Below are 18,316 nucleotides of genomic sequence, written 5' to 3' on the forward strand. Positions count from 1 at the left end.
ATGAGTACATCTAGCAGCTTTTTAATTAATCTATTGCATTTTGGAGATACCTACAAGGCTAATTTAGTATCCACATTGTCTTCGTGTAGCACATTACAGTTACAACCTTTGATTTTTACTACAGCACTGGAGTTTTCATAAGCAGCTGAAGAAGATGAAGGCTTTAGTCAGGAATTACTTGGATTGTATCTCAGATGCATTTTCATAAGAATTAAACAGAAGTTCATTAATGAAAAGTAAAACTGTACTTAACATTACTAGAAAAACTATACATTAATTCATATGAGATCTCAGCATTTAATGGTGTATTCCATCAGTGGATGCTCAGGGAGGTATCCAGGGGACAGTTACATTGCCTAATTTTACATACTTAAATTAGGTACACTGTTTAGCAGGCCAGCTATCCAATACAAAAAGGCTCCCACAAAGGACTATACCAAAAAAATACAAAAAATCAGACCAGCACAGATTGTTATTCCTTATGCTGATTTCCACAAGTTTGCCTTTAGTACACCTCAACTTCTGGTTACTCACTACAGAGGCTCTAAATATCCATGCAGGTATCTGTATTCCTTAAAGTGATGTTCCACCATACTGCTCACTGAAGTCCTGGGCAGGTTCCTCTTCCTATCAGTAGGGTTTCTTTCTGATCTATCAGCTGCTGTACAGCTGGTCTGCTTGAAGTCTGAGTAGCAACTGATACTGCCTTGAGCAAGGGTCATGAACAGAAAGCAGTGCTAGGAGGACTACTGTGTGAGCTGCTACTACGGAAACAATTACCAGAACTAATAATGATTGGCCCTTGGGGCATGTATAGCTAAAAATCAACTGTAATGGCAGCTCAGGTACCTTTTATAGCTAGATTGTCTAAGCTGCTGCAAGATACTACATGATGATGTGAATACCTTTTTCTCACCCTTGGCAAAAAAAAGAATGTTGTTATTGTGGGAGGATTCTTACAAGAACTCATAAAATAAAAATTTTTCACTACTGAGGGACAAGATCTCTGTGGCTTCCTTCTTCCGTCATCAAGCATTTCAGAGTCATTGCAAGAACCAAGAATACTCTGTAGAAAAGGCAGCTACAGTGTTACTTACACCATTTCCCTCACTCAGTCCCTCTTCATCCTTTCAGAGACACCTCTTAATTCCTTTTTTTTTAATGGGAGAGGCATTGTTGTGACTGTTGGTGGAATAATTGTTTCAGGAAGAACACTTGAATTTAGAAAGCCATTTTTTCTTTTAAAAAGAAGGCAGCTGATACACTGTAACTACACAACTAAGAATGCATGAACGTTAATTTCAATGATTCCGTAATTTTTGGTAACATAAAACATACTGCTTTAAAGCAGACTGTCACTGTAATCTTTTCCTTATCACAATCTAAAACTATACTACCTGAATCACTTCTGTTAATTCTTTACTTTTGCATTTTCATTGTGTGTATACTTATGAATGCTTGAGATAGAACATTTCCTTGCAGACAAGTAGAAGAACTGCACGTTTTTTTTCATAAAAGTATACTGAAAGCACTTTCAAGCCTCTTAAAATTTTTCCTGAGAGCTGTCTTATGTCTGGACCTCCAAGTACAACTGGTCTTGCATTTTGGGGACTAATTTTAATGATAATAAGCTTCTTTAATTTTTCTACCATGTTCCTTCTTTGCTTGGGAACTATTTTTTTCTGCACACGAAGAGATACGGGGATGAAGGAAGCAACACGACTATATTTAGATAATTGTTTGTATAAGACACTGTTAATGTTTACAGAATTATGACAAGGGGACCTTTTGAATAATGAAGTTACTCAATTAAAAATAATTGAATGTGCTGGATTAGGAGGGTGTTGGGAAAAGACTGAAACAGTTACCTGGCAATTGATCAAGGAGCCTTGTCTCACAGAACAATACTAGCATAAAAATAGCTCATAAATCTGAAAAGCTGATTACTAAAACTGTTGTGGGAGTTTTATTTTTTTAGAATAATACTGAATTAATGAGAAATAATACAAAGGGGGAGTTTAATTATTCTGAATAGAATAATTTTCTACCCTAGCCTCTTAGGATTGGTATGATTATGTAGGTCACATATCTAAAATGACTTTTATGCATATTTCATTAAAAGCCACATCTTTTCATGGAGCATAGGAAGCAATAAGCCCTCTTCAGATAGTACTCTCTCTATAGTGCCTTAAAAGAAAGCTATTTCCTTCATGGTTATGGAGCCGTTAAAGATGAGCCATCAATGAATACAAAACCAGGCATATCTCTTTTCAGGTTATTGTTTTCTTACAACAACAAGTTGCTTTCTTTCCCACTCCCTCCAAACTCTCACATTTTTAATGTATAGGAATTAGAGAGTGGCCTGGATTCCTAGTCTGCTTGTACTTCTGGAAGGTTACTATCAAACTGACGAGAATATTAGATAAGGATTTTCTTAGCTTCAAGACTGAGATTTAGTGTATTCCACAAACTTAGAAGAAATGGTGGAAGTCTTTTGGTCCATTAAGCATCAGAAAGACTAATTAAAATTTAAATGATCATTTTTTGCCTAACCTTATAAAGCTAACGTGCATAGCACAGGATCAGAAGCTTGATAAGGTACTGCCATACACAATACTAAAACCTGGGTCTCTCAGCTCAGTGACTGAACGTATATAAAGTTCTAGTTTATCCAATACATTCTACTGCTGAACTGAGCTGTACTTCAGTGCATGTCTTCTGAACTGAAGGTCTATGTATTGACTTACACTCTACCACGTCCACTGAGAGCCCTAAGTAATTGCTTGTAATATTGCAGTTTAGGGGAAATAAATTCCCAGGTACTCCTGCACTCCTGCCTTCATATACATTCACATTTGGATATAAAGAACAATAAAGATAAAACTGTGTTCTTGTTAAATTATGAAGCCACAGCTTCTATCACATTTTGGTATATATCTTGGCTATGGTACTTCCATGTCTGAAATGTTCAATGGAGCTTCAGAAGTCTTCTTCCAAACTTCAAATAATATCAAAATTAATTCCATCTTTTTTTTTCACAGCTGACTTATTTCAGTCTTCAATGAGCACTACTTTAAACAAAGGGTAGTTGGAGTTAAATTGTTAATCAGACATGAGGAAAGACAGTATGCAAGAGAGGTCATTTAGCTAAGCCAAAACATTATTAATTCAGCACTGCCTCATATAGCACCAGTCATGGTCTGGTCTCGATTGTTTCCCTTGGTGAGAGAACTGTCATCAGTCCCTTTACCTGCTGCTGACACTGCACAGCCTTCCCTTGAAACTTTGTACCCAAGTCTTGTACTTACCATCTTTTTAACACTGGTGTGCTCTGGTGGCTAATTTAGGTTCCAGTTCCCTTCTGACCAAACTGTGTCAGCCATCTGCTTGTTACCTGATGAACTGTGGCATTCTAAACTACCTTCTCAACAGACAGGATAGTGCTTTGGTTGGTGTGAAGTTGCCAACCTGCACTAAGGGGAGATGAGGGGAAAGGCTTCCCATTCCCCAGTGAGACTAAAACACTTGAAGCTGTCAAAAAACCCAGACACGTACTACAGCAAAAGGAGGAAGGTGGAAGCTATACACTTACTGTGGGATAGAGCTCAAGCTAGGCTGTATGCACAGGTTTTGTACACACTCCATCTTGTGTGCAGAAACTTAACTGTATATATCATCAATGTTATTCTGATTCTCCACACTACAAAATCCTGTCAACTCAGAGAAAATAGACTGAGAAAATGTTCCTCACCTACTCCTTACATCAATGTCCTTTATAGTCTTCTTCCTACACCTACATGCTAAAATCTTCAGCTATTTGAAACTGTAAAAGCCTCTCAGTTCTTCCTAAGGTTCCCAAGGAAGAGGTGATATCTTCCAAAGGAACCCTTCCTTCCTCCCTGAAGAATACACAGGGCAAGGATAGACACAGTCTACACTTGGGTCTAATACAACCAAATAACACTGGATTCCCCACTTCTCCTGACCCATTTTTTCCCACAGGAATTCATATGACTTAGCAGATTCCATACTAGCATATTCCTGCAGTGATTCCTATACAACACAGTTGGAACAGGTAAGAAATATGAACTGCTTCAGAGCTGCAAGTGATTCATGAGCTAAAGCTTGGCTGCCACAGGGCCATTCAATTGCTATAAGAGAGTGAAAAATTAGTTGGATTTTCACGTCTGCAAACACAAAGACTCTAATGCTATATGCTTATACTTATGGATAGCTTTTGTGCTTAACTTTCCATTTTGCTTGTGATGCTGCTTTTTGCTTATTTTTCATATGCTGCTGGTATTTAGGGTATTTAATCTGGTACAGAAATTACTCCTAGTCTGTACAAGACCATATGCCACACTTGGATAGTAGAGCAGATACAAATAAGGAGCTTTCATTTAATCTCTTATTTAATTTGCAATGATCTAGACCACTGTTATCTGAAGGAGTACCACACCAACACCAATATATAAAATTAGAAAAAGAGTGCTGAGAGCACACCTGCTACATCAACTAGATTGTGCCTGACCTCACCCACATATAAATTGTGATGGAGCACAATGCAGATAGCTTATCACAGGGCTCATAGGAAATCAAGATTTTTCCAACAGTTACTCCTCTGAAATTAATTGAAAAAAACCCAAAATGATATCCAGGATCTGTGCACTCCACTGTTTTTAACTAGCAGTAACAGGTAGACTTAGCCTAAATGTTCCCAATATATTAGCTTGATAGCTACTAGTCCAAGCCTAGGAGAGAAACCAAAAGACAAAACTGCACTAGTTTTTATAAACACAATTAAAAATGGAAATAAAAAGTCATTCAGCTTGGCACCACAGATAAAAAGTAAGAACGAAGAAAACTTTGCATCGGCCAAGTAGACATGGGTAAATTCCAGCCAGTTGTACTTATTCTTTGCTACGTCCAACTGAGGTTTAGCTCATACATATTTTCTGATGCTACTCTATGCTAGCAATACAGCAGGTGTGAGTTCTTCAAGACATCTTTTCAAACAGCTTTTGTACCCTAAGAGACAGTCTTTGTTCAATTCTGACTATGACTCAGATGTTGAGATATAAGAGGGACAACAAAAACACCAGCAAAAATATTTTCAAGTATAAGGGATACATCATCATCATCAGAGCAATTAAAAAAAAAAAAGCCACAACCATATCCTAAGGGGTTGTTTTCTTCTGCTGAAAGTTAATGACATTAAATATTTCGAAAGCTGTTACTTACACAACAGATAGAGCTCTCTTAACCATTTATGTGTGTTATATATGTCATTTACACTGAATGACAGTGACTTAAATCTCGGCATATGAGCAAACCAAGACTCTTGGGAACAGCATACTGCAAACTCATGATGACTGTCAAAAGGTTCCTAAATTTCAACTCAGTTCACCCTCTGTAATTATTAAATGCCTTAGCTTTAAAAAGAACTATGTCTATGCAAGAGGGTTGTATCACATATCCTTGCTGATTAAGAGTTGATTAGAAACATTACAAATACAGTGTTATGGGAGTTGGGTTTTTCTGCATTATCAGTTTTAGTTAGTTGAAACTCAAAAGGTATAACATAATTCAAAACCATACAAATTCAGTAAAGTATGTGCTTTTAGGATGTGCTTAAGGTTGGGGCCTTTTAGTGTGAGCAGGTAATACGAAGTTATGAAAATTTAAGTAATTGTTTTGGATTTGTTCCAATTTCTATATTGCTTTGTCACTCTAAATTTTTTGTTTCAGTCACTTTCCCTCCTTTTATACCTCTGTTCACAGTCTTCCCCTTCTTTTACCTTCATTCCCCTTTTCCTGCTATGTGTATAATTAATAAATATCTGCAGTATAAACACTGTCTAAGATAGGACTCCAAACTTTTTTAAAAAAATCTGTAAATGGCCAGGTCAGAAAATATCAAGACTAACAGAAAAGATTTCCTTCTAATTCATGTCCTCTTAACTACCAAACAACACCATTTTTCCTCACAAATACTGAAAACTGTTTACTAGAAGCAGGAAAACCGTTTAAGTTAGTCATCTCTGCGCGTAAATAAGTTATAATAATTTTTTTTAATACATGTAGAAACAGTTTCATACGCAACTTTTCAACCAACCTAATTATATATTATTCCAAAGACTACATTTTGAAGCTCTGAAAGACCAATAAGAAAATTTTATGTAAGTACTTCTAACATCTTCCTTAACTAGCCTGGAGAGCTGTGCCATCTTTACAAATCTTTGTTGTCTTAGGTAAAGCTTCTGGAGAAATCATCTACTGTTTCCATCTGATTTTTGTGGCATATGAATGCCTTTGATCCTGCTTTGATCTTCTTGTTTCAGTCAGTCTCGCAGAATGGGAGACCCAAGTCAAGTTAAAATCCTTAGCATGTTTTTAAAAGCTATCATTTAATACTTTGGAAAAAGCAAGACCACTAAAAATCTTTCAGCAAGATTTCTATAGAGCTTTGATCAAAAAAAGTAGTTTTTAATTTTTAGAGTAACGTCAATATATTTCAAAGAATTCATTTTCTCAATCTAGTTAGGCAACACATTTTCTCTGTTTAAAAGGATGAACAATAAAATCAAGATCCTCTAGTTCAGTGGCTTTGAACAATCAAAATATGCAGAAGGCCTGGTAATTTCATTTACATAAAGAATTAATTGGGAAATTACATTCTAGAACATAGCTAATCACATTCCTATAGAATCTAATAAGTGAGGAAATGTCAGTAGCAATGTCCATATGCTAGCCTAGTGAGTCTGCTCTTTCAGAGGTAATGTTACTCCTCTATCTGACACAGAACTCAAAAATGTTTGAGCTCAAGTGTTAATTACAGGTCTATAAGATAATACAATTTAGCACTATATCCTAATATATTTTGTTACAGACTCATATAGTATACATACAGGTATTGATCAATTTGAAAACTGGTACATCCCAGATATTCCTTTTCCAAGCATTTGTACACAAAAAGAGGATTATTTAACAACAAACTATCAAACCAATGTCATCGACTCCAGCTGAAGATTTTCCTATCTGAAGATGGCATAATAAAAGATAGGAATGCTTCTCATTCCAAGTATGCTCACCCTGTTCAAGGACTTCTCAATACCAAATGCGTGAGAGATTTCTTTGGCCCCTGACTGGTTCAGAAGCAAAGATATGCTGCTCACCCAGCTAGCAAATCACACAGAACAGTTAAATCTAAGATCTGTTCTCTGCAGGCAATGCTCATGCAGGGCTGTCCTCTGTACCACCACTACGAACACTTTTTTCACCGAATTCTACTATTAATTTTTTTGACACATCTCCTCTCCTTTGACGCATCCTCTCTTATATTTGGATAAAATTAGCCAATATTAAATTTCAAGAAAACAAGAGGAAGATGAAGGAGGGAGCAAACACATTGTTTGCTTTTTTTGCCTGGTAGGAGACAGATCAAAAAACCCAAGCTACTCAACCTAAACACTTTTCAACATAGTTCATCCCTTGTCGGTCTGTTACTGTGGAAACAGTTCTTCAAAAAGTATCACTTTCTTTTTCCTCTTCTGGATAATTATTTTCAATTATTTAATATTCTCTTAAACTTAAGACTCGTACCTTAGCAACAGAAATCCCATGAATGTTCCTTGGCAGATGGAAACAGCACCTTCTCAACTAAATGATTCAGGTGTTCATCTCAACCCCTGTCAGAAGTTTGTCTGGAGCCACTGTGTGCCTTCTCTGTGATTTCTAGCATGCAGTTATTAAATTAAACCAACAGATGCCCAAAGAAAATATTTTATTAACATAGTAAGGACTTCACTAACTTTCCAAATAACTAAATCACATAGAGAATTTGTTAGCCATTAAAAATTTATAGGCTGTTATCATGCTCTTCCTGGTTCACCTTGCAGTTCTGCCCACTCAGAAAGTATGCCTAACTGAATTAAAGTATGGGATGTCTATGCACAAAAACTGACTACAGTAATTTGGACAGTTTTGAGCATTTCTATAAGATAAACTGAATTTCCACAGTTATGGATTTACATGCAAAATATTCAGTAGTATTGCCCTAGACAGTGCCAATAATCCCTAATTTAATTGTAAGCATCTCAGCACAGCTGAGTGACAACTATAATGGAATCAAACTGAAAGCTTACAGTAGCCCAAACTGTTGGATTTCTTGGCTGAATGAATTAACCAAAACTAACGCTTAAAGTCTTTCTGTGAAAAGACTTTAAAGACTTCATAGTCTACAGGTAATTATTTTTCTTTCTTCATCTCATTCTTGTAATGTTACATTAATATTCTGAGCTGTGGTTTCACACTGCATTTTGTAACAAGCTCAAACATAAAAAAGCAAATGTTTGCCTTTAAACACAAACAGAAGAAAAATAGATGTTATTATGTGAATAAAGCTTTCCTGTCTCCCCAGTCTCGCTCAATCAGTTAAGAAACTAATATACTTGTTCAAAAAAAGGAATACTGAATCATGCATTGTATTCCCTAAATCCTGTCAAACATATTATAATAGTTTGTTCTTGACTTTTACAGAAGATCCACCTGACTAACACTCCATGTTAACTGCAGAAAGCAAATACTCGAGAAAAAGAAACACTATACCCTATATTATAGGAGTTAAATTCTCAAAGGATAGGTGTAGAAGGGAAGTCTCCACAATATGAGACAAAGAATGTTAACACAATGTGATTTCTTTATGACTCTGCTGGCTTTACTGGAAACCTAGCTGAAGTTTATGCACATCCCTGTATCTCCATATAAAATTTCCAGTTTTCTTTCCATTACAGAAGTGTAAGGTCTAAAACAGTCCCATGTTATACCGATTTTACCAAACTGGCAAACATTTTAATAAGACATCAAATGAAGCTTCAGAATAAAAAAGAAATAACAAAATAAAGCCTTACAATATTTGTATTGGCTGACAGCAATGTTCACAAAAATATGGCTGAAGAAATTCTCCTGCTAGAGCCAACCTAAGCATTAGACTGTCTGCTAGAGAAGGAGAGATGTGAATCAATGGGCAAATACTTGAGCCACTGCACTGCCAAACTGGAACCAAGAGTGACCAAGTGGGAAAGTACATTATAGTTACAAATATCTGCTGCATCCATTTTTAACACAAAAAATCTGCAACCAAAAATGGTTAGTTTAGAACTTTGTTCTGAGAGTTGGGAAGAGGAAAAAAAAATTAAGATCCTACTTTTCCAAAGATCTACAAACACAATTCATCTGAAATACAATAAATGCCACCACTTCACGCCAATGGAAATACAGACAGGCAACATTCCTATTAACTTCACTGGCTGATATTCCTACAACCTTTATCCATGTTTATAACTATGCATATAAATCTCTCCAGGATCAGGAACTTAAGCTGCTTCAGAAAGTGCCTAAATTGCAAGGAATAATTTTTTCATTAAATCAGTGATCAAAAATAGCATGTTCTATTATTGCCAATTATCTGTAATTAGATAAAAATATCTACTCATTGGGAAATTTTCACACAGTTTTCTGAACAAATTTTAGAAGATTTCTTGTGAGGTACACAGTACTTGGTATTACCCAGTAATATGCACTCATAACTTAATAGTAGTCTATGTGATTGATTTTTTTTTTAGGTCACATGACAATGATTCTTTTTTGTGAAATTAATCTAAAGTTTCATTGACCTTTTTAAATAAATGTAAGACAGTGAAATACCAATTTATCTTCATATCTATACAAATACCATCAACAGGCCTTAAAATTCAGTTTCTACAAACTCACAAAAACAGAGGAAATGCTGCTTGAACAATTAAAAAACAATATTTCCAATATTCATCAATAATCAAAAATCTATACCACTTTTCACCATAAGAGTTCACTTTAAGAGTCCTGGACAAAATTCAGTATAGCTGAAAAATTCAGATAGCATTCTAGATTTGTGTATTCCATACCCCTTTCTTCCTGCTTCTGCAAGTCTGATAAGAACACTACAATGAAAAACACCACCCTTGCAATATTCTGTGTAGATTGAAAAAAACAAGTTTTTTTTTCAACCTGACATGGCAATTTGTATGCCTTCATTGCTCATATTCAGGAGTTTGATAATATGTCATCTACACCACATTTGATCTGCTATTAGAAACAAAACTGGCCACATTCAAATGACATCAGTATTGCTATCGAATAATCACATGCAAACATTTGCTTGGTCATGTCCTTTTTCCCTTTTTTTTTTTACTTTCTGCATAACCTTTCATAGCCTAATCCCAGGCCCTGATCCTGGTACCACTCAGACATGCATGTGTGGAAATGTTAAACTGGTATTTTAATGTTTTAAACAGTGGGGTCCTGAATTGTACTCTACTGGTTTTATATGCTTTCCTTCTTTGAACACAGTTGTATTCTAGGGAGAAAATTATATAATTCCACAATTAATTCCTACCTGCTGTGACAGTGTGCCCTCAGGGTAAATATGATTTTTCATATTAACACACTGAAAGCTTCCACTGTGATTGACCTTAAAGACACTGACAAATTAATTACTCTGCTCGTCAATATGGTATGGTAGCTAAAAGATTTGAGCAGATACCCAGCCAGTCAACAGGCATGCTGCCATCTGCTGAGTATGACAGCAAGGGATTTGTACCACTCTCTCTGAAAGAAAAGCTGTGCTGCCTTCCAAAAAATATGTTACCAAACCCCTCATTCACAAGTCAAATAAAGACTGTTCACATTCTGTAAGAGAATGGGTAGTATCTCATGGGTTTTTTCATCCTCAGGTTTAAAACTAAAAAGGAGACTATCTCAGAGAACTCATTAAAGCTTTGGTTTTGAGTCCACTCCTAACAGCTGAAGCTAGGTTCTATCCAAAAAGATCATTAGATTTACATGAACACTCATGCAGTTCAAATGTGAGCAAGGAAGTTCACAGCTTATTTATTTCACTGTCAACCCTCAGTATTACTCTGATTTAAAGAGGTCTCCTCTGGCTTGAGACAAAAAAAAAGTGGTAATAATGTATAAGCTGAAGTTCCTGCAAAACAATGGTCAGGGCGCAGCACAGAGAAGTGATTTTTTAAAAAAATTAATTATGAAAAAGTTTGATATCATTCACGCAAACACTACAGCTAGCTTCTGGAAAAAAGCAGAGGTCTACCAAAACCACATAATTTTTTTTTCTTTCTGATTTTAAATAAAACTCCATCAGATTGGAAAATAGAGTAATTTCTACACTACTGTTCCTGTAATTAAAATTTATATCAAACTAGTCTACATAGCAATATATACACATAAACCCATATAATATACATCATATTGGTCAAAAAATACACACTGATGGGAAATACAGAACCTCCATTTTCTCAGATATGTTGAGGGATAAGGTGGGTTGCTCCAAGTCCTGCCCACAGCTAAAGAGACAAGCCAGTTGTGCACATCACCACCATTCATATTGTTACAGGATAATAGGACAATTCAGGCTGGAAGAGACCTCAGGATGTCTCCAGTCCAAACTGCTGCTCAAAGCAGCTGTGAAGTCAGACTTGGTTACTCAGAGTTTTAATCAATCTGCTCCAGAAAACTCCCAAGGATGCAGATGGTGCTGCCTTGGCTGGGCAACCTGTTACACTCTATGACTGTCCTAATAGTGAAAAAGGGATTCCTTAGGTCTTAAAACGTGTAGTATTTATAGTTTTCATGCTTCCTGAATGTCAGATATTGTAGGTATGATTCACTTTTTAGACACTCTAGTTATAAATGAGGGATAGCCCTCCAAAAGATCAACAAAATTACTGGAATGTAAAGTAGAGCTATGAGAGAAAACAAGACATATTGCTCCAGAGCACAGTTTTATTACAGTTATGGATGATTTAATCCAGTTATTCCCTCTACAATTTACAAAGGGGCTGATATCCTACAGAAAATTGAAGAAAACCTTTATAAACTCTCTTCTCTAAAGAAGAGACCCTGTATTTATTTTGATCAAGTATCACAGCCAAAGCTATGAATGAGTGGAATTATTTCATCTGTCCCTTTGTTGCTGTTGTGCAACAGGATAGGAGTAAAATCAAAACAATGCCAGAGCCCACTCTCAAGCAGTTGGGGTAACACTGGGCAAACGGAATAGGATAAAAAATGGATAATATGTTGGACACGCAAGTTAGAGACTCCTAAATTTGATACTGTAATGAGAAAATAGAAAACAAAAGACACTGTACAAGGTGGAATGCAGAAGTAGCTGAGCTGTTAAGTGCAGCCAGTGTAACTCTTAGTCAGCACACTTGCACTGCTTTGAGACCTGGGTGTAGCTATTTTGGAGGTCTTGTCACTCATGATAATCAGTGTATAACCTGAATAATCTTCTCAGAGATTAAGAAGAGCAGATACCACACCTGATAATTGCCAAGAGACCTATCAATTTACTTTTTAGAAACACTTTAGAACATAATAAATACTGTATGCAGTAAACCAAAACACCTTCTTAAAACATTTATCTTCCTAACATTTACCTTTTAAAAAGCTTCCTCCCTGCTTGACCTGATCTCAGAGAGCATTCTGACAGACTCCTTTCACAGCTATGAACCTACATCAGTATTTGAAATGTAATCTTAAAGAAGCACCTGGAGAATTCCAGTAAGCATCATCCTAAACAATTACTTTTCCAGATAAGTTATATTCTAACATCCAGCTGGAATTAAAATTTCAAATATGTGTCAATTTATAAAAAAACATCCTAACAGTGCCTGCACTTATGTCATGAGCTGTAACAAGCCCTTGGCTATATGAGACAGAACCATGAATATTGCAATAGTACCACAAATAGCACCACACTGCCAGGTTCTTTTAAAAACTGAAAGTTATTAAAAATCAAAGCAATTAACTACAGAAAACACCCACCTCTTAAACTCATTTTTCTTTGTGACAGTCCTTATGCAAAATTTTCTTTCTTCATTCCAGCAGAAATTTCTGCACGGAAGACAGAGATACAGTGATTCTTCATTTGGGGAAAAATATCAGGTGTGATGGTAACATTCAAAATCTTAAAATGGAACAGAACATAAAATCCATAAGAATGTTAGCACCATCATTTACAATCATGACCTAATCTTTCTTCTAATACCTGTGACCTTAAGTGTATATGACAAAGACTGGTATTGCAATTGAGCTTTTAGTAATGATGCCTCATTATTTTATTATTTTGAGACCCAGTCCTGCAAGATGCTGAGCCCTAAGAACTCACCAATGATCAGTAGCTGAGGATACTCCGGTCCTTTCAATTCCCATAAGCATCATGTTGTTACACTGGAATATTGCAAGTAGCCTCTTTACTACGACATTTTGGTCAATAAATATTCATATATATGCTATGAGACACAAACTAGTTTTGCCTGTATATAAATGTTTAGAGAAATACTATCAAAGTAAATTCGTACATTTGTCATACAGCATACTGCTCTTTGTTGCTTCTGCAGTATGTATTTGCAAAGTACATTAAAAATACATAAATTAGAAGAAATATTTAATATTAAACATTCTACAGATTCCTAAGATTTACCTGAGGACTTAATCAGCTACTTAGTCCAACTTCAATTGTGACTTGACAGGCTGCAAATTATGTATTTTAAGAGGTAATAGTCTATTTTAAATATCGCCAACTAAGTATTTTACTGTTTAAAAATCATATTATTCATATCGAGAAAACATACCTTCTTGATTCCAAAAATCTGTCAGACAACCCCAATTTCTATCAAACAATTGACTAGATTTTATCTGCACTAGAATTCTGAAATAAAGTATATTTCAACCTTAATTCTCCAAGTTTCATTTATTCTATATGATCATGCAATTTTAAGAAAACCAGAAAGTTTATCAAGAATAAACTTACTTTCTTTTTAATCTTGCAGAAGAGAATCTTAATCCTTAAGTTTTATGATATTTAAAATTATAAAAGTCTCACATAACCAAAAATACACTTAAAGGCTACTCTGCTGGGTTTGTGTTGTAATGTCCTGTCCATATTGGCAGCGGAAAATACAGGAAGCTTGTGAGCAGAGTTCCATAATCTTCTATGAAAAGCATCCTTGGTAGATAAGCATTATTTATAGATGCTGTCACTTTTACAAAGTGACATTCCTACATTTCACACTGATGTAATCTTTAATTACATTTTCCCATTTCTATTTAGACAGTGATTTAAATATAAATATAACTGAACTGTAAATCTGAAAATACTACAGCTATATTATGCATTAAAAATTACGTTAGCACCTAAAAGGCCAGAAGTAGCCCTGAACTTTGTCCCACGTGAGCAATATTCCTGCAATTCATTAAACATCTACACACCCGTCAAATGGCTACATTAAATTAATTAGTATTTTACTGATTTTTCTATTCATCTGGTTTAACAACACTAGAAGTGTTTTGTTTCTCTCATGTTCTTTACATGTAATCAAATACAACACATATCATAAAAGTTAGTTTCTGTATCACTGGCAGTTTAATTTTGGTTGTATCTTTTCCTCTCTCTTTAGTCTCAATGAGACATCAAAATCTTTTCTGTAATGAAAGACACATTTATCTCCTTCAAGGACATTTCAGCTCTGTAAATGTCAGCAAGGGTTCATTCTGATAATCAGCAGAATGCCTAAAATTCCAAATCCACTCTCCTAACTTAGCAGAAAATTCAGCACCCATGAAATATTAAGTGTAAGTATAAGACTGATTTCATGAAAAGTTTTCTTGTCTAGAAAAAATACTTGATAGCACCACAATTAAAAAGTTTTCAGATGTCACCTGCTATAAATAAAGATTATCTTTCTACAGATCCATATGTATGTTGTCCTTTCTCATAACTCCCATCAGTATTTTTGAGCTGTCAAACTCAGACTGCAAAACTTTGAACTTATTTATATATAATTTGGCCTACATCCAATTTATCAACTTCTGTGTACCCAAGTGAACAAGTATCTGTCTTATTCCAAGTGCCAGCAATACATCTTGCAATACGGTGTGAAAAAATCTAGTTGTAACTTCAGCCACACACTGAGAATATCCTTCACTATCTAGACAAGCTGTATTCAGTGTGTGCCACCATTTTGCTAATACTCTGTCACTGATGCCTGCAGGAAAGATTTTGATATCCCTTCTCTTTTCTGTCACAACCAAGTATTCACCCTGACTGCAGCCATCTCCACACAAAGAGTTCAAGAAGAAATGTAACTCACATAGAATTTCATAGGTTTTAAGGACGATTAAAAGCTTTGTTAGAGAGAGATCTTCACAATCAGGTATCTCCTTGCAACTTCAGGGCATACAGCAGAAATAAAAACTTCTCATGAGGACTTGAATTTTTTTTTATTTTTTCAGATACACTTTAACAAACACAATTATTTCAGATACTAATTGCTAGTGATTCTCAGCAGTCTTCAGATAGTCTTTTCTGGCAAAGAAAATATTACTTGTCAGGTTGCTAGAGGGGGAAGGAATAAATCTATAACATATTTTTGTTTTCTTCTTGATAGATTGTTAAAATAAAGTAGAAAAAAATTAGGTCATCTAATGCTATCCTTTTGAAATATATTTTGGTACCTTTTCATATATCAAACAAATTATTAATTTGTAACACATAAAAGTATCTGATGAGTTCAGGAGATCTGAAGGCTCATGTTTTTAGGGGCCTGGGGAATCACTGGTTTTATTTTTAACTGTACTCTTCGTATTTCACTGATTTCAAAGACAGATATTCCAAGCAGCATCAGGAAGTGGAAAAACATATTGCATCACTGAAGCTCCTCAAAAAGTTTGCATTCTATGATTAATTTAATGTTTCATACACACGTATCTATGATAGACAGGAAAAAAGAAGGGAAAAAAAGTGTGGAGAAAATAAAGGTAGGGAAAGTTAGAGAACTAGTCACTGAGGGGCTCTAGAAAAGATCTAAATACCATCAAACCTGCCTTTGTGGCGTTAGAATCTATGTTCTTTTTTCACAGGAAATTGTTTCTTGTGAAAACACCATTCACTTTGGAGAACTTGAAGCTTTCAGTGCTTTGGTATCCTTACTTAATATTCAATCCATATGAATATATGCAACTTTTTTTTTTTTGTGTTATTTCATAGAAAATTGAACATGTTTTCTACAGAAAAAAAAATATTAACTAATCTCCTTTCTGTATCTTTTATATTTTCTTCGTAGAAGCCAATTCAATAGAGTCTGTATCAGAGGGGATTCTCTTTCAATTTTTGATCCTGAAATGTCAATGGAAGCTTATTGATAAATTCTATAATTTCCTTTCCGTGTCATAAAGAAACACACTTTGTAGATCTACGTTCCACGGAAATGAAAGACTGTATCTTTGTAAAAGATACTGATGACCAAAAGGGGATATCTAAGGTATCCTAGCATAAAATATAAATTTTAATCCACTCACAAAAGCAAATCTAGTTATTTTAATCTAAGAAGAAATTCAAATATATAATAAAACACAGTAAGAAAAATCAGCAATTTTGACCTGGGAACACTACGCCAAGGACATGTAATGTTTTCAGATAGCCTGAAAGCAGAACAGTTTCTGCTCCATTTGTCTTTCAGCAGTGGTCTTAGCTCTTTAAGTCAAAAGAAACCAATCTTATAGACCCAGAGACAGTGAGAAAACCATGCCCTGTCCACACTTATTCTAGTAAGACACTCAACGAAAACACCCTCTCAAGACTGGGGTTTGGTTTTGTTTGAGGGTTGTTTCCTCACACTCATGTTTTGCTATTTAAGGATATTTTTAGCTCATTTTTATCTTTGTCAACATTATATGGCACCTAGAGAAAAAGCACAAGTGTGTTGGCCTTTCTGTGCTAGCTGCTGAAAAAGCATATAACCTAGACCCCAGAGAATCTAGTTAAGACCAAAAAATCACTAACTGAAAAGCTGAAAATCACTTTTATATTAATCTTGGCTATGCCATAAGCAAGATTACCCTGCCCATAGATCTTGAGCTTGAGTCTTCTAAGGGAAAAATAATTAAAACATTAACATAGTTTGCCTGTGTTAACACAATAGTTCTGTTATTTTCACTTGGGCCATACTCAGCTGTGCTGAATGCGCATCCCTGAGGCAGCCGAGTCACACTCCTGCCTGTACTGGGGAACTGACCCGTACAGGCAGAGAGGAGCTCACCCCGAGCCTCGGCTGGCAAAGCAGCGTTGTCTGACTGCAAAGGTACTGGCTGATCTAGAGAAAAGGAAAGTTGATTGCATGTTACATGTCCTTGGGAAGGCTTTCAAGGGACTCCTCAACGAATGACCTCCACCAGCCTGCATCTACACAGGCTTTCCCACCTCAGCCAAACCAAGGTCCACCTAGGGAGCAGAGAGATGGCTCTCCCCTCACCAGGGCTCAGTCAAGCCCTGACTTAACTTTCTAGGTGGGGGGGCGAGCCGGCGGGATCCCCCTGAGGAAACCCCTCTCCCGGCGGTTCCCCCCCTCAGCCCACCCTCGCCCCTTCCCGCTGCCACAGTGCCAGGTGCTCCTTTCCCGAGAGCCGCCCCTGCCCGCCCGCAGCCAGCGCAGAGCGGTGTGCCCTCCACAGAGGGACGAGCCCCGCCGGCCACTGCAGGGGGGACAACCCCGCAGTTCGGGTGAGGGGGTCCGGCGAGCCGCCCCCTGCACGGGGCACCCCGCGCTCCTGCAGCCCGACCGCGCTTCTGCCCAGCCCGCGGCTGCCGCTACCCTGAGCCCTGAGTCCCCAGCCCAGCCCAGCCCGGCCCGGCCCAACCCGGCCACCGCCGCATCCTCGGCACCCCCCGCCCGGTCCCTCCCGGTGGCGCTGATGTCACATCCGCCGCCCGTGTCGGTCCAGCCGCGCTGGCTCCGCCGTCTCCCGGGCCCAAAGTTTGGCGGTGGGCTGGCCGGGGGCGGAGGGGAGGGGCGGGGTGGGACGGGGCCGCGGAGCCGCTCTGGCTGCTCGGGCAGCGCTGGCCTCGCCCGCCCTCCCCGCGCCGAGGCTGCCCGCGGAATGAGCGTTCCCCGGGCGGCTGCTGCTGCCGCTGCCGCCTCCAGTCGGGCTCGGGCGGGCGGGCAGGGAGCGCGGCTGCCGGCGCGGTCGCTGCAGTGGGAGCAGAGTGAATGACTGAGAGGAGCGGCGCGGAGAGGCAGCCCCGGGATCAGGATGCGGGCGGCCGCCAGCATCCTCAACCTCCTGCTGCTGTCCTTGCTGGCCGGCCTCGATCCCTCCAAGGTAGGAGCCGGCTGGGCGGCAAGTTCTCCCGCAGCGGCGGAGCCGACCCGCACACGGCGTATGCGGTAGCGGGCGATGCGCTGGGCGGCCCCGGGGA

General features: G+C 37.7%; 1 protein-coding gene and 1 long non-coding RNA gene across 4 annotated transcripts in view; one reads left to right on the forward strand and one right to left on the reverse strand.

Annotated features, from left to right (window-relative positions):
* LOC113951083 overlaps window positions 1–17,332 on the reverse strand; it is a 159,668-nt gene extending 142,336 nt beyond the window's left edge. For both annotated transcript variants that reach the window (XR_003529030.1, XR_003529029.1), the window contains exons 1-2: window positions 17,136–17,332; window positions 12,886–13,027 (exon numbers count right to left, since the gene is read on the reverse strand). This is a non-coding gene — a long non-coding RNA (uncharacterized LOC113951083). The remainder of the gene's footprint in view (window positions 1–12,885; window positions 13,028–17,135) is intronic.
* A 510-nt stretch (window positions 17,333–17,842) lies between these two features.
* The window catches only part of OLFM3 (olfactomedin 3), a 54,559-nt gene continuing 54,085 nt past the window's right edge, over window positions 17,843–18,316 (forward strand). The window contains exon 1 of one of the 2 annotated variants that reach the window (XM_027651780.1): window positions 17,843–18,219. In XM_027651780.1, the coding sequence (XP_027507581.1) occupies window positions 18,151–18,219 (69 nt within the window). In that variant the 5' untranslated portion in view covers window positions 17,843–18,150. The remainder of the gene's footprint in view (window positions 18,220–18,316) is intronic. The other variant, XM_027651779.1, reaches the window with a different exon arrangement.

This window comes from Corapipo altera, unplaced genomic scaffold, assembly GCF_003945725.1.
Source record: "Corapipo altera isolate COAL_440 unplaced genomic scaffold, ASM394572v1 57, whole genome shotgun sequence".
Lineage (NCBI taxonomy): Eukaryota > Metazoa > Chordata > Aves > Passeriformes > Pipridae > Corapipo > Corapipo altera.